Source organism: Anser anser (assembly GCF_964211835.1).
Source record: "Anser anser genome assembly, chromosome: Z".
Lineage (NCBI taxonomy): Eukaryota > Metazoa > Chordata > Aves > Anseriformes > Anatidae > Anser > Anser anser.
Window position 1 is genome coordinate 80,498,101 of NC_139723.1, and position 16,039 is coordinate 80,514,139.

Here is a 16,039-nt window from a genome sequence, read left to right on the forward strand (position 1 = left end):
TCAGCGTACATGCTTTACACCTCAAATGAGACAAGGCTTGCCAGGAGAGGTAGTATCTTTTATTGGACCAACTGATATAGTTGGAATAAAATAGACGAGCTTTCAAGCACACAAGGAAGTCTGTCTGTTTTTTTCCAGCTATATCAGCTGGACTAATAAAAGATATTACCTCCCCTTACAAATGTTGTCTCATTTATAACCTTAGACCATCACCACTAAAGCTACAGCACGACTTATACCTTAAATACACAGAAAGCTCTTTGCAAAGCCGGATATCATAAATTCTTCTTTACACACGGCAAACTGAGGAAGAGCAAGGTCTAGGAACAGGATCTTGCAGGAGAAGGAAGGTTAGTAAGAGGTCTGGGCTAGAAATAGGGTCCTAATCCCCTCCTACCTACCTCTGAATGAAGCAGACTGGTGCAGTGTTACACCAAAGCCTTATTTTACCTTCCTGCTTTAGTGCCGGGCTGCTAGAGAAGGGTCCTGGAGCTGATGGGTAGCTGTGTGTCAAAACAGCAGGGAAAAATATTTCTGCAAGAAGCTGAACTGTAGTCCCAGAAGGGGCTGCCAAGAACAGTTAAGAATAAGCTCATGATTTAAAGAATTCAAAGGAAAATGTATGACGGATTTTTGTTCAGGTGTGAGAAATCTGCTGCCGATATAATGAAACAAGAATATTTTTTTTTTGCTTTGTTTTTAAAAAAGGGTGCAATTGCTTTACTGAAATTATAGAATTACTGCTTTTTTTTTCTTTTTTCCTTTTTTTTTTTTTTTTCTGAAAGACAACACCTTAAAAGAAAGAAAAAATTGAACCTTAAAAGAAAGAAAACTTGTCTCTCTGCTTTTTCAGTTGTTTACATACTGAGATATATATTTGTTTATCTGCACGTGTGTATACTTTGTGTGTCTTTTGGATACTATTCATGTTTTTTTTAATGTTGGTGGGGTAAGTATAGCTGCCTTTTCCCCAGCCCTATTTTGGGAAAAGTGACGAGAGAGGAGAGGGAGAGGAGAGGGAGAGGAGAGGGAGAGGAGAGGAGACTCGAGGAGAGGAGACTCGAGGAGACTCGAGGAGAGGAGACTCGAGGAGACTCGAGGAGAGGAGACTCGAGGAGAGGAGACTCGAGGAGAGGAGAGGAGACTCGAGGAGAGGAGAGGAGAGGAGAGGAGAGGAGAGGAGAGGAGAGGAGAGGAGAGGAGAGGAGAGGAGAGGAGAGGAGAGGAGAGGAGAGGAGAGGAGAGGAGAGGAGAGGAGAGGAGAGGAGAGGAGAGGAGAGGAGAGGAGAGGAGAGGAGAGAGGAGAGAGGAGAGATGTAGATTGTGCAGAGCTGAACGAGGGGAACAGGAGTGTGACCAGTGCAGTCGAGATGCAGGTAAACGGGGCTGCGCTGGCAGAGGCTGGCTGTGGGAAATGAACAGCAAAGAAGCACAGGTAAGCTGAGAAGGACTTTAAAGGAAGCAGGCATACGGAGAGTCGTGCCTGGGGAAGGACCTGACCCGGGGGACAATGCTGTGTCCATGGTCCGCACACAAATGCCTGGACATGCAACCTTTGCCTAGGGAGGAAGCTGGGCAAGGGAGGATGAGGAACAGGTCCTGGGTCCAAACCCAGTCAAAAAGAGTCCAGGCACAGGAAATGTGTGGGACAGGGGTAGAGAAGAGCACCTGGGGAGCGAGTGGCTCTACTGGCATTCCCACCAATGGCTTCTGCCTGCCTGGGGGCACAGAGCGGGGTCACTGGGCTGGCTGGCAGCTCTGCTATTTGTGCGTCAGGAAGCTGCTGCCAGGAGTCCTATCCCTGGATCGATGTAAGGGAGAGGAAAAGGGAATGACACACCTATTGTGCAACCCCTTTTATGAATAAACTCGTAAAATCTAATTCTACCAGCACCTCTCTGGCCTTTTTCAATGAGCCGGTCAGTAACAAATGATCATTTAACAGCACAAAGCAGCCATTATATGGGAGAACAGATTGAGGCTAATACAACACACGTTCCCCTCCAAACAAGAACCCAACATCCCTTCTTCAATTTTTTTTTTCCTTCCCCATCTGGAAACACTGTCAGTAAAGCTGAGTAAATATATAAATAATTAAACAAACAAATACTTTCCCTGCTGCCCCCGGGCCTTTGATACTGAGACTTCGTTGGATTTCAGGCAATCAAACAGCATCACATTCTCACACTCACCCTGCACACACGCTTCCTCTCCACCTTTGACAGAATATCATTGACTTGAGTGCACCGTGATGATTTCAAATAGACTTGGGGGTAGATAATCGACTGTACACACACATACACACACACGCACTCCAGCTTTTCCATTATTTCATAAAAAAACGTAAGCACAGATGGGATGGAAACACAAAATACCACATACGTTGCTATTGATGAACTAGCTAAAACTACAACTGAAATTAAAAAAAAAAAAAAAAAAAAGGAGGCTGATTTATTTGCTTGTCAGTGGCCAGATCATTGCTGTGGGAGATAATCTGAAAACCCCCTTTTAAATGAAAAGGTTTCTAAATGAATTTTGTTGTGACTGGGTGCTCGAGGTCACTGGAATCTTGTTTATCCCCCACAATAAGCTGCTCCTTGAGTAGCAGCAGTGAAAACCCCCTTCTGGACTACCTTCCTTTGCCAAAGCCGGGGATGCTCACATCCCCTGCTTAAGGATTCACGCGGTGTCTGTCTGTTGTTCGAGAGGCTGGGTCACAGTCTAACTATTGACTTCGCAGAGTGTTGGGTTGGTCCTCGGCAAACGGACGACAACTGCCAATTCCTTCTGCCCATACCGAGGGCAGGAGTACACTTGTCTGGAAGGAACCTGCTTTTTTTTTTACTGACCCAAGGAAGGCAGATCCCTTCGGCTTGATCCAAATTGTATTGTGAACAATACAATGGTTTGGATCAGGCCCTTGGAGAAGAAAGGTGGGATGCAGCCCTTCGTCAGATCCTTGAGCCTTGCAGCTCCCTCAGTTGCCATAACAATGAAGAATATTTATGTGATTCACTAAAAGGAAAAAAAAATAAAATAAAAAATCAAGGATCCTGAATCAGTGAATGATGATATTCCTGTAGACAGAGAAATTACAAAGGCTGTATCCTACTCACACAAAGAAAACTGGCAAAATTGCCTTTGACCCTTTCTTGGCAAAGCAGGGGTAAGTATGTATTTTCAAGTAAAATGAGCAAAGCTAATTTCCACCTCCCCACCGCATGTTTTTTGCAAGTACGTTTTCCTGCTCTGTGCTGAAAGAGGCTCTGATGCAACACACCTGTCATCAGAGACGCACCAAAATCTTTCCTGAAAATAAATGTCAAATTTCTGCCATTAACTCCTCCCTCCTGAGAAAATCCAACCGGCCTAATATTGCAGATGAGGAAATGACAGATGAATAGCCAATGGGAGCCGATGGGAATCTTCCCATTGATTCAACAGGTTTCAGGTCAGGCCTGAAGGCACCAAGCTTAAATGACTCTATCAGAGAGTGCCGGTGAGTAATTATCTTGGTCCCTGATTAGAACCTAGTCGGCCCGGTCCGTGTCTGTCGCCCTCACCCACTATGTATTGTTCTTCCTTTGAAACTGCAGACCCAGGCACCAGTTTCAAGGGGGCAGCTCTGAGACGTGGTAGCCACTAATAGAAATACAGAAGGAACAGCAAGCTTGCTTTTCTCGCTCGTTTGTTTAATTTGGTGTTAACTTTTACTGTGCTGAGAGCAAAATGTAAAACCTAGCACCACTATGTCACCGTCATCTCCTGTGAGATCTTTATGTGCATTTCCTCCTACAGTTTCTGTTGGTTGACTTTTGTTTGTTTGTTTGTTTGTTTGTTTTCCTTTCCTGTCAGTGACTAATTTTGGAGTTAAATCATTTGTAAGATACTTTTTTCTTTGGTACCAAAATCTTCTGGGTACTCCAGACTCTTGCAAATAAACATGCAGCAATGGTATGCTTTTAAAGACTTTGCCAGAGGAATTTTGTTGGTTGCCTTGCCCATTCCTCATTTCCACTCCTACTTTTCTCTTTTATTGCCAGTATCTTGAATGAGATTTCTCTTTCTTAAAAGAAAAATAAAAAATCCATAGTCAAAAAAAAAAAGAGAAAAAAAAAGGAAAACAAAGCAAAAAAATGACCACTCTCCCTCAGAACACACAAAACAGAATAAAACCCGCAGAACAGCATAACTGAATAACAGTATATCTTTATAAAGGAGGGTGAAAAATTGCATTCTCATCCTTGTATTATTGAGGATTGAATAAGATCAAATAAATCACTTTTAAAAGCAATTAAATGCTCACAAAAGAAAAACACTCACTCTGTAAACTGAGAGAAGAAATAATGAAATGCAAACCATCTCGAAACTACCGCACGGCAACTGGAACGAGACACTTGAAGCTGAATGGCACGGTGGGACTGAACTGGCATACCTAGACAAGGCAGCCTATAGCTGAAGAGGGAGCAGTTAGGAAATTCGGAAGCAAGCTGGTCTGTATTTCTAGATTTACGGGAGGAAAAACATCTCGGCAGTCACATTGAATGTTATTGGAAGCTCCTGCCCAACAAGCGGCACCTCGCAGAGCTGCCCGTAACTTAGGGTCCAATGCAAACCCTGCTGCAGGCGAGGTGGGGTTTTCCTGGAGACGTCAACAGGGCTTCGGAGCAGGTCGCCATCTGCTCTGCAAAGTCCTTTCCCATCAGTTATAGACTGTGCATATCATGGAATATCTGTTACTTCTATCCTCTTTTTTTCCCCAATTTTTTAAATGCTAAAAGAAGTGTGAAAAATAAAACAAATAGGGTACTTTCACTGCACTGCTGCATTGAAAAAAGAGCTCACTGGGATCAGTCCTGCTCAATCCTGGAGTTTCTCCAGGCCTCTGACTTCTCTGCAGCTGCCAGGCACAGACCCGATCCTGGAGGAGGAGGTGTCCTGACTCTGCGTGGTTCTGGTGAGACATGGCGCAAGAAACGGAGCCCTGCCTGGAAGGGGCAAGAAAACAGTTTTCTCTGGGTTAGCTTTCAAAGAGTTGCTAGCCAGTTCAAGCTACTCAGCAAAGGTATCCGCCTCTCTCTCTCTCTTTCATGCACCATTTCAAAGAAGTGCATCTTTACCTTATTATATTATTAGAATCAATCAATATTATTAATATTACATGTGGGCAATTCTGTAAATTCTTCATAGTTCTCCTCCCTGCCTGTTAACAGCAGGTACATTATACAGTCTCTGGTTAGATTGGTCAACCAGGCTATCGATAGTCTTAATAAGCAATATCTGTATTGTGACCTTTGCTCGCAGAACTGAATCTCTCCTATAGGGCTGTCAGATTCCTTAAAGAAGTATTGATAAGCTCATTACTGTATTGCTACATATAATTTTAGGTGTGATTTTCACTCACACTGAAGCATCTAGTAACCTAATATTTTTTTTAATTTTTTTTATTTTTTCCTACTAAAGCATTGGCCTTTTTACAATTGATCAAATAGTGAATTAGAGCATTATAGAGAGGAAACATAATCAGGGGATTTCTACAAGCACACTGTGATATATCTTTTGATCTTCTGACAACCTTCATCCCTCTGGATCCTAGGACGGAAGCACTGTTTTATAGGGATATTATTAGGCTGATGCTGCTTTATACATCTACCTGCAAGAAGCTACCGAATCCGACAAAGATATTTGTGTGCGTTTGCAGTGAGTGATGCATACTATGTGATGCGAATCTATCCTTAGGGACTGAAAAGGAGAGGAACTATGCGCAAATGTAAGTCTGCCCTTTCGATACACACGTGCATACACAGTCTCTGTGTATTATGTACACAGGCATTTGAATTAGAAACAGGCCAAATATGCAGTCAGATCTCATCAGACCAACCCTGTCTGCAAAGCTCCATTTTTATTCTGTTTGAAGAAGCTTCATGTCCAGAGTTATCTGCCCCAGTGCACTGGCAAGTCAGCCGGGTTGCCTCTAAAATATTTTAGAGACTCAGACACAATGTACAAATAAACCAGACATGGATTAATTAAGTGTGACTGTGTCATTAAATTAGTATAATGAACAAACAGCTACGTATCATATTAAACTCTGTATATAATTCCAGGAATAACCTGTAAAGTCACCTGCCACTTTCATGTAACAACACAATCTCTCTACTGTCTTTTAGAAAGAAATTATTTAGAGACATATGTCATCCTGAATGTATGTATGTCTATACCAAATGCATGTTTTCATTAATATGCACGTTGGTTGCATGCACGTGTGATACACAAACGTGGCAGATACATTCATATCTGTCTGCATATGCAACTTTCATGTAAAAGTTCATTCTCAGCGGCCACTTTCATGCAAACTATGGCTCAATATATTTTCCAGAATTAAATCAGGAAATTACAGATCTCTATAAGGGAAAAGAGGAAAGAATAACCTGTGTTACAAACTCTGCCTGTACTGCACCTTGGTCTCTCAGACCATAAGCAAGTTTCCAGTGGCAAAATACTTTGACAGACCTAGGAGCGAAGGCACCTCTCGCTGGCAAATACGCATCCCTGGAGGCATCAACATCACCAACAAAGCCATCTATGAAATAGCTAATGTTAAGCAATGACTGTCTGTGTTCAACAAAGGAGAGAGAAATAAACAGATAAGGGTGAGGTAGATCGAAATCTGCATGCCTCATTGGCTGAGCTGTCGGATATTTCTAATGCATCTGAAGGGTTTGTTACTAAGAACCTGTTAAGTCTCTTTAAACCTTTGATCTGTAGCCAGTCTTAACAAAGGTGACAATTAATTAAAGGAGAGTGCATTGCAATAAAGTTACATCGTGGTCAGTTTATATATACTGTCCAAAGCTGGTTCACAGAAGTCACTGTCAATTAAAGTCTTCTTGGAGTCCAGTTCATTATCAATTTCTCCCCCTTGCCTTGATCAATATTTTTGGCAGCTTCTGCTTGACAAACTTAACACAATGTCTATATCTATATGTCCTGCCATTCATTTACATGGAATAGATGGCCATATATGATTTATTTTTAGCCACTACGTATGGTCAGGCACTTTATTTGAGAGGTTTAGAGCTCTCATCCATCTTTATTTTAAGGAGCGACAATAATAAGCCCTCTCTTCCTTTGAGGGGATGTCAGGTGGATATAATGAATGCACATTAAAAGCTGCATTCACCTATGTGTGCATTCGGGCCGTGGCTCACAGTGACAAAAGCAAACAAATGCAACATCTGCGGTGACATCCTGACTTCAGCCCACCCCAAGCGATGCAGCACAGAGAGAGTGATGCAGGAGATCCCGCGATCCCCAAAATGCGACGATGCATCTCCAGGAGTTACGGAGGGAGAGAGGTCCCTATAATAAATATTATTATATTTAATCAGTCACGGAAGCGGCAGTGGAGGAAAAGCTATAGCTTTCCCTCGCCATGGTTATTATTTTTCCCTCTTTTCGCTGCAGATTTTAATACATAAGGGTCAGCCTGCCATGACAAGCCCTGGCAACAGTCATACGGGCATCGGTGGAGCAGTTAAGTGAGTGAGAAATGTGGCAGGGGTCGGACTTCTGTCAGTTCCTCAGCTTCGTTTAAGTTTTAGTTTCACTTGCTGAAGGACAGCTAACTTCAGGGACAAGCCAGCAAGCACAGAAGCTGGTCACATTAGCTGCAAGTGTGGTTTGCTATGTAAATCCACAATCCTGAATTTTAACAGGAAGGGGAAACATTCGGTTTGCAAATGTGAACCAACTGATGTGATGGCAAAGCTCTTATGGACTTCTGCCCAGCCAGCAGATAAGGGGCCTCCGCTCCCTACTGAAAGAAGACGCTGGGATTAATAAAACACCAGCCTCGTTGTTAAGGCCAGGATTCGGCTTAGCTCACTTAACACCTCACCTGCTTGGTGTGAACTCTTACAGGGCACAAACCTGATGGCGCATGGTGGAGGGGTCATATTGAGCTCCGCAGCCTCCTGCTGTCACGGCGTTTTATTGTGAGGCTATAGCCAACACTGACACAAGTCTTTGGGCGTCAGAGGCTTTTTGCGCTGTTTTAAATGCAGGTACCTGTCCCACCAGCCTCGATCATCTCCCCCACTTTTTCTCCCTTGGAGCCATTACCGCCTGTCGCATAAACCCGCCTGGGTTCACACTTGATTGACGGGAGGGACGGTAACAGCTCCTTTAGTGTCGTTCTGGTCTGTCAGGTCAGTGCGGCTGGTATGCATGCGCACAGGGTATGCATGATAAAAAACACCCTGATGTCTTCCTGAAAAATGTGGCTGCGTTTTTCCAGCTCTGAAGGCTAGGAGAAGCCCTCCTCGGCCATCCAGCCCCTTCTGCCCCTCGCTCTTCACTCTGAGCATTGGAAGTCCTATGCACGCCCTCCTTGACGGGTTCAAACCACTTTCCTATTAAGCACAAGACACTTTCTGCAATCTCACTCACTCTTTACTCAGGCAAAATTTCCAGAGAGTCTCTGACAACTTCCTTCAAAAAACTATTCCATCAGCTGCCTGTCTTTTGTTAAACGATGCAATTTGAATCCTCTGCTAAAGAAAGCCCTGTCTGTGGCACTGGCCACTGGCAGAAGCAGGATAGAGGACCAGATGAACCACGCTTTTCATGCAAGGTGACAAGGATCCTCAATTTTTCCCCCTACTTTAGTGCTGACATTCCTGATCTCTTCTAGATGAACACAGGAAAAAAAATAATAAAATAAAATAAATCAAAAGCGCACCATCTCCCTTTTCTGTTTTAATACTTAAGAAATTAGTAAATTCCTGATTCACCATTTAATTAAGACTCTTTCGGCTAAGTAAATACTATGAGATTTGGTAGTTGTCACTATTATTATTTATTTTTTTTTCAGAAGAAAAAAAATAAGTACTTTCTTTTTTTTTTTTTTTTTCCTCTAAAATGCCCAAAGGCACCTGTCTATGTAGATATTTAGGGACAGAAGTAATCTTAATCTATAAATGTGTTGGAAGTATAAGTCTAACCTGGAGAAAGGTAAGAGAAGAAACAAAAGCCCCAGAACCATGAACTTTAATTTCTTTCTTTCCTCCACATTTTGTAACTTCAAAGCAAATACATTCTTGTAAGGACGATTAGTTGATATGTTGGTTGGGCTAGCTAAAGAACAGCTTTCAGTGCAAAACTTAACAGCCAAGCGAGAGATCCCAGAAAATTGGAGTTTGTACTGGAAATGCTGACACAACCGTAACAACAGCATCATAACTGGCTGCAGCTGCTTTTAGAAACCAGAATCCATGTCCAGACCCCTGAAAAAAGAGTTAACACATAGCCTTCTAATTTATGAAGCAATCTGGGCTATCTGTTTGACATTATCAAATATACATACACGCTCATCTGTACGGGAGATTATAATGTACAAGGGGTAGCTTTTTTTCTCTCTTCCATCAAGCTATCCAATTGCATTTTGATTGTTTTAAGGGGTTGTTCTTTAAACCTAAGGCACAAAGCCTCCTCTGTTTTATTCCAGTTTATTTGTGCATTTACCTCCCTAAAACTTGTTTGGTTTACTACCATACTAAATGCTGTATGTGTTGCTTTCAGCCAGGCAAGCCTTATGTTTCAATTATGGAGGAGTTTATTCAGCACCTGTATTGCATTGTGCTTCTTTTCAACTAAATTTCCATTTCCCAAAGGCTATATGCGTGAATGTGTATACATCACTCTTTTTTCTGTGTGTGTATACACACACAAATCTATACATTTATACACACGTACAATATATCATCTTAATTGAATGCACATTTTCATTGCACCTCTGAATTTCTGAGATATCCAAAATCCCCATAAACATCCTTAGACTTAACGAGGTTTTAATCTTTCTATCATCTATCTTTGTAATCAAGCATAACAATATAATGAATGGAAGCCTTGTTTACCTACCCCGTAGGTGTCTTAAATTCCAAAATTATTTATACTTTTGAGAAGGTAAAGCAGCAAAAGAACTAAACTGTTCTTTTTCTACCGCATTTTTGTAGCTGCATTGAATGCTTGATGAGTGAGGTTCGGGTCAGATAGGTGCACCGTCCTAGCAGGACCGCAATAATGGATTTTGAGGAGGTTTTGGGAGTTTTGTGCTTCCCTCTCTCTAAATAAGGGTTGAAAGAAGGTTGTAGCTCTCACATCCATGAAAGACTTGCTTTCTCACTACACACTGTCTCCACTCTTTAAGTGCACTCACCCGCATGTGTTTCAGTAAATCTCATTTAAGTGTGGAATGCTGATTTCTTCTGACTTCCTAAATAGAATATTATGGAGACCTGTGTGTTTTAAATTAAAACACATTCCAGACCTTAGGTACAAGCATGCTTCGGTAGAAAAGGCTGTTTAAACCTATGGGGACAGTCCTATATTTAGATTACATTAATTCATAAATATTATACTAAATACCACTTAAATTGGCCTTAAATGACTTCAAAGATAATGCATTATAATATGGCTGTCCTGAGAGCACTAACCTTTATGTCTCCCAGTAACTCAGCCTTTAAGCATACTCCGCTGCTAGATAAGAAGGGGGGAAGTTATGAATGAATGGCTTGCTAAATTGTTCAAGTGTGATTAGTTAACTCCGTGCATGTGCGTGTGTGTGTGAGCGCGTGGGTGGGTCAGCTCTGCCCTGATAGATCTTTACCCGCGGATCTCAGCACACAGCCTCTTCCCAACCCTAGAGCAAAGTGCCACAGCAGGAGTGCATTCCTGCCCCGTGTGGAGAGAAGCAAGGAAGGGGGGAATCTGTAGCAGCGATGCTCGTGCCACAAAATCTTGTTTTCTCAGAGATCTGGCAATTCTTTCCCGCCTTCCCTCACATGCTGCTTCCCCCGTACCTTTTTCTCTCTTCGCATGCCTGCAAGACAGTCGTACTCCCCTGCCTCTTCCCGGGTATCTGTCCTGGCATCAGCCAGGGCTGCTGGTGAAAGAACCTAGGACTTCACTCTCCCTTTTGATAGTTTCTTTATTATTTTTTTTTATTATTTTATTTTGTATCTTTGGCAAGAAGGGACAGTCGTGTACTTTATCTTCAGGTTCTTAATTTTCAATTTTCTTCTGATATACAGAAGCACCACAGTAGGATCTCTTCATAATATTTTGAATCATACACATCCTATGCTCTCATTTCAATGGATTTACACCTGAAATGACTCTGGTTGCTATGTTTTTACTCTAAGCTAATTCTTCCCTCTTCCCTCCCCCCAGCACAAACCCACCTTCTCCCTCTCCACACCCAACATTTGCTCTCCGTACACTTAAATAAACTACAGCCCACTATTAACCCTTCAGGGTATACCACTGCCACAGCTTCATCCCCTAGATTAGGAATAAAATCAACTGAGAGTGATGGATCAATTAATGTATAAGCATTATGCATCACTTATGGAAAGCATCTTGGGGTTTCATATTGCCATCCTACCCCTGAGAGCCAAGTTGGACTACCTTTATGCAATTCTTCACCTATGCCTCCAAGCAAAGCAAAAATAAGGAGATCTGAGTGAATACTATGCTTCACATGGCTGAATTTAGAGAAGAAAAAAGAGAGAGAAAATAGATTAAAAATGAAATGAAATGAAATAAAATAAAAAAGCCAAACACAATCCTCATCCTTCAAAGCCCCATCATGCTTTTTGACTTAATAGCAATTAATCACTGCTGGCAAGAAAGTAATTTTTTTCCAGGTAGCCAGAGGCACATTTTTATCAGGATTAGCTAATAAATCAGCAGCATCGCTAGAAAGGAGTTCAAACTCTTCTCGGATGTACTAAATAAAACCAGTCTCTGAAACGCTGGCAACTCGGTGTCTATTGAATCTTCACTCAAACCCTAGGCTGTGATACAACAATCATCGTGATCATTTTTCCTTCCAAAGTCCAGAACTTCTACGAGATTAAAAATGACTGTTTCTTTCAAGATGAACTCATGCAATTTGGTTTGACGAGGTGACAAGATTTCCCACCTGGCTTTTTTCCTATGTTGCAGCTTTAAACCAGAAATGAAATGAAGGGAAATGAAGTTAGTATCTTGCTTAATTCAGGAATATGTGTTAAACACATCCAAGCAAGATAAATGATTCCCCTCTCTCTCTATCTCTCCCTCCCCCCCCTTCCTGAGTTTCTCTCTATGAATACAGGCATACAGTAAAAGCAAAACCAAACTGCAAGAGAAAGGATTTCCATCTATGAAATAGAAATTAAAGTTAGTGCACAGATTGATTAATTACAGGTTTACGGTAGAACAAAGCAAAAGAGTAAAATCTTGTCAACAAATCAAAATACCCCTCCACCCCCCAAAAAAATCCTTTACCTAGACATTAACTCAGACATTTCCTCTGTACTGTGTTGAGTAATTCTCTTCAGTGGAGCTTTTACTGTTGTTATTTTTATTTTATGGAAACCTTAGATAATTTTTGCAAACACATGCGCACACACACGGGCTCGGTGGCTACTCTCACTCTGCCTCATCTATTAGACAAAACCTCCCAGGACCTTTCCTTCCCCGTGCTTCTTACCATTATTTTTATCAGTATTATTAACAATTATTCTAGTGTGGATGTCATGTTTAAATGATGCCCATCAGACCTTGATGTGGCTTCTAAGAAGCTAGTTTGAAAGGAAAGCAATGTTTGTAAGGGATACACTGTTCATTTTAAATATGAGAAGGGTGTTTGGAGCGACCGGCAAGAAAGGAAGAAATATCCTATAACTTGGACTGAGCCCCCAGTCCCCGAGCCCTGAATGTTTTCTCTAGCCTGTGCGATACCAGTACTTGCACTGTCAGGGTATATTTTCATTCGCATTTCCTGAAGGTGAAGGAGACGAGGGGAGTGAGTGGGAAGGGGGAAGAGATGCCTCCTAAACATGCCGTTAAGTTTAAGATTTACAACTCACCAAGGCAGCTGGAAAGCTGGGAAGCAACTAATGCCGTTCCCAGTGACTCTCCCTACCAGGAGTGAACCAGGCTGGAGTAGACATTGCTACTGAACCTCTCCTGTAACAGAAGCAACTTCCACTCCCCCCCTGTCCCCCTGCGCAACCCTTTTTCTCCTGCACTAGATCTGGAGTCACACCCTGCTTACTTGTGATTAGATCTTTTTTTCTTTCTCTTTCTTTCTTTTCTTTTTTCTTTCTTTTCTTTCTTTCTTTCTTTCTTTCTTTCTTTCTTTCTTTCTTTCTTTCTTTCTTTCTTTCTTTCTTTTTTCTTTCTTTACTTTCTATTCCATGCCTAATGAAATAAATGCACATACACATATTATATATGCAGAACCTGAATTAATAAAGTGGCTTCGTTTCATTCCTGGGTCTCTCCTGCTACTAAGCTGAGCTACCATGCACATTATCTCCAACTTCCACCCTGCAAGTCCTACTTTCCTACCTGGGGATCTGAGCATCTCCCACCCCACTACACATACCCTCCCCAACCCCCAAAACATAGCATCCTCTAATCTGAAATGCACCTCCAGAGAGACTAAGCAGGGAAAGGAAAGGAGTGGGCAAAGACGGAACAAGCGAGGCATCACACGGGGAGCACGTCTCTAGTGCCCTGAAAGAAAACCCAAAAAGTTCCTGGGGTGGACTTCGGGCACATTGAAGTAGTGCTGGGAATATGCCTGCTCGGAGACTTCTCCCTTCTGGAACTGAGATGCGACCCATCCCTCCCGTCTCGCTCTCTCCAACACATTCACACTTTGTGATTTCATACTCCCAACCTGCTTGAGATGGGCTTTTTTATTGTTGTTTATATCTCTGTTCCCACGCTGAACAAAACCAGAATGAATACTCCCCTCCAGCACCCCAATACCCGTCGAGCAAATCACTCTCCTCTGCCTCTGGTTTTGGAGCGGGCTACAAATAAGAATCCTAACAGCAGCAAAAAATGAAAAAAAGAAAATAAAAGGAAATAAAAGAAAAGAAGATGTGAAGGCGCTGATGCCTGATTCACAACAGTTGTAAAATAGGGGCTCCCCGGCTCGACACAAACACACGGACAGACACACGAACACACACACACTCCTGGGTGGAAAATGTGAGCTCCCAAAGATAAATAAAGAAATCCTCTTAATCTTTTTCAGCACCACCGGCGTGTGGACAGCTGCTGCCAGACCCGCCGCCCTCCCCTGCTCTTGCCTGGACTCTCCGGCTTTCGCAAGTGACTGCATGTCGTTCCCCAAAACAGGGGGAAAGAGGGAAAAATAGTCCTAAATAACCCAAAAGGAGCTGACCCCCTTTTCTGCCTCTCTCTCTTCGCTTTTCAGGAGGGTCTATTATTTCTTTCCCTGCCCCCCCAGCTTGCCGCCTCCGCCCCCGGCCAGCCGAAAATGAAATAAAATGAAATCGAAAGGAAAGAGAGAAAGAGAGAGCCAGAGAGGGAGCGGGAGCCTGCCTTCCTCTCCCAATCTCTCCCGGGAAAGTTCAGGAGGTAACTCACCTTTGTGCATGCCAGTGAACCTGTCCTTCAGCACCGTCAGTTCATAGATCTTCCCGAACTCCTCGAAGAGCGGTTTGAGGTCTTTCTCGTCCAGGTTACGGGGGATCTGCCCAATAAAGAGCTTAATGGCATCGTGGTCCTTCATTGGGATGGTGGATGGGTTTCCGGGACTATGGTTTAATCCGTTCATATGCCCGTTGGTGCTGGGGTTGCTGTGATTGCTACTCAGGCTGGTATTGTCTGGTTGTCCGTTTGCTAACGTGGCCATCTTTATATACATAGAGAAAATCTTCTTTCCTTTTTTTCCCCCTCTTCTTTTCTCTCTCCCTCCCTCTCTCTCGCTCACCCTCTCTCTCCCTCTCGCTCGCTCTCCCTCTCCCTCTTTCACACACACACACACACACTCACACACACTCCTCCCTCCCCGTCTCTCTCTCTCTCTCTCTCCCTCTCTCTCTCTCTCTCTCTCTCTCTCTCTCTCTCCGGGTCTGATCTGATTTTTTTTTTACATTGAAGATCTGTGTCCTTTCCGTTTAAACAGGCTGGATCAGTTCAAATTCCCAGCCAGACTAGGGGGTGGGGTGTGAGTGTGCGGATGTGTGTGTGCGCGGGGAAGGGAGGCTGGGGGCGAGGGGCTGCTGCTGCCTCTGCTCGGCCCGAGCCCCCTCCTCCCCTCCGAGCACCCCCTGTCTGCCTGCCCGGGAGAAGCTCAATGGTATCTTCCAACACAGCCCCTGGCTATAAATAGCACTAGGCGCATGGCTCTTTGAGAGACAGTCAATTTCTATTGTGCCAAGTGAGCAAAGGGGAACGGTTGCGTTTTTAGGACCAATGATGATGATTTTTTTTTTCTTCCTTTTCCTTTGCAAGCCCTCCGATCAATCGCTGTCGTTATAATTTCAGTGATCATCAGGAAATCTGCCTTTTATTTGAGAGGGGGGAAAAAAAAACACAAACCCAAGGTGTTCTGACTTCTTCCTATTATGATGATGCCTCTTATTTATTGTTTACTCGTATTATGATTTTGCAATTGATAATAAAAACAGTTGAGACACGGACGAATCCTCAGGCTCAGAGGTTGCTGTTGGTGTTGTTGTTGTGGTTGTGATGTTACAAGCTCTCTTTACTATATCTGTTCTTGTTGCGTCTAAAAAAAATGCATGCTCTTTAAGCTCTCTTTTTTATTTTTATTTTTTCTTAATTATACTGCCGATGATGACATCAAGCTAGGAAAGGCGCAAACTGTATTATTGTAGGTCTTTGGAGGGAGAGAAAAAATATCGAGATGACTATTGTTAATTTTTGTGCTGCCAATATTTATTTTACGTGCAGTCAGTGCGGGCGTTATCTCCTGTGCTAGCTGTGTGTGTGTGTGTTTGTGTGTATTGGAAAGGGATTGATTAGGTAAGGTTTTCTTGCCCGTCTTTCAAGCCATCAGGATATTCTGTCTCTCTCTGATGGAAACATAAATCGTATTTTGTAGTCATCAGGGATCGGGAGTTGCTTGTCCGAACAATGCTCTCTAGACAAAGTGTACTGTATGGTGGAAATGAAATCAGCTCTCCTTTCATAGCATCTGGGGGTG

The 16,039-nt window shown here is 42.9% G+C and overlaps 1 protein-coding gene across 14 annotated transcripts in view; it reads right to left on the minus strand.

Annotated features, from left to right (window-relative positions):
* Positions 1–15,407, minus strand: part of CELF4 (CUGBP Elav-like family member 4) — a 703,073-nt gene extending 687,666 nt beyond the window's left edge. For 4 of the 14 annotated variants that reach the window (XR_014576796.1, XM_083817858.1, XM_083817854.1 and 1 more), the window contains exon 1: positions 14,455–15,402. Coding sequence is in view for 12 of the 14 variants with exons in the window: in XM_083817858.1 (XP_083673984.1) it covers positions 14,455–14,734 (280 nt within the window). In the remaining 2 variants the exon portion in view is untranslated. Of the gene's footprint in view, positions 1–14,454 lie in introns of all 14 variants that reach the window. The other 10 variants (XR_014576795.1, XM_083817859.1, XM_083817855.1 and 7 more) reach the window with 5 other exon arrangements.
* Positions 15,408–16,039: the final 632 nt, after the last annotated feature.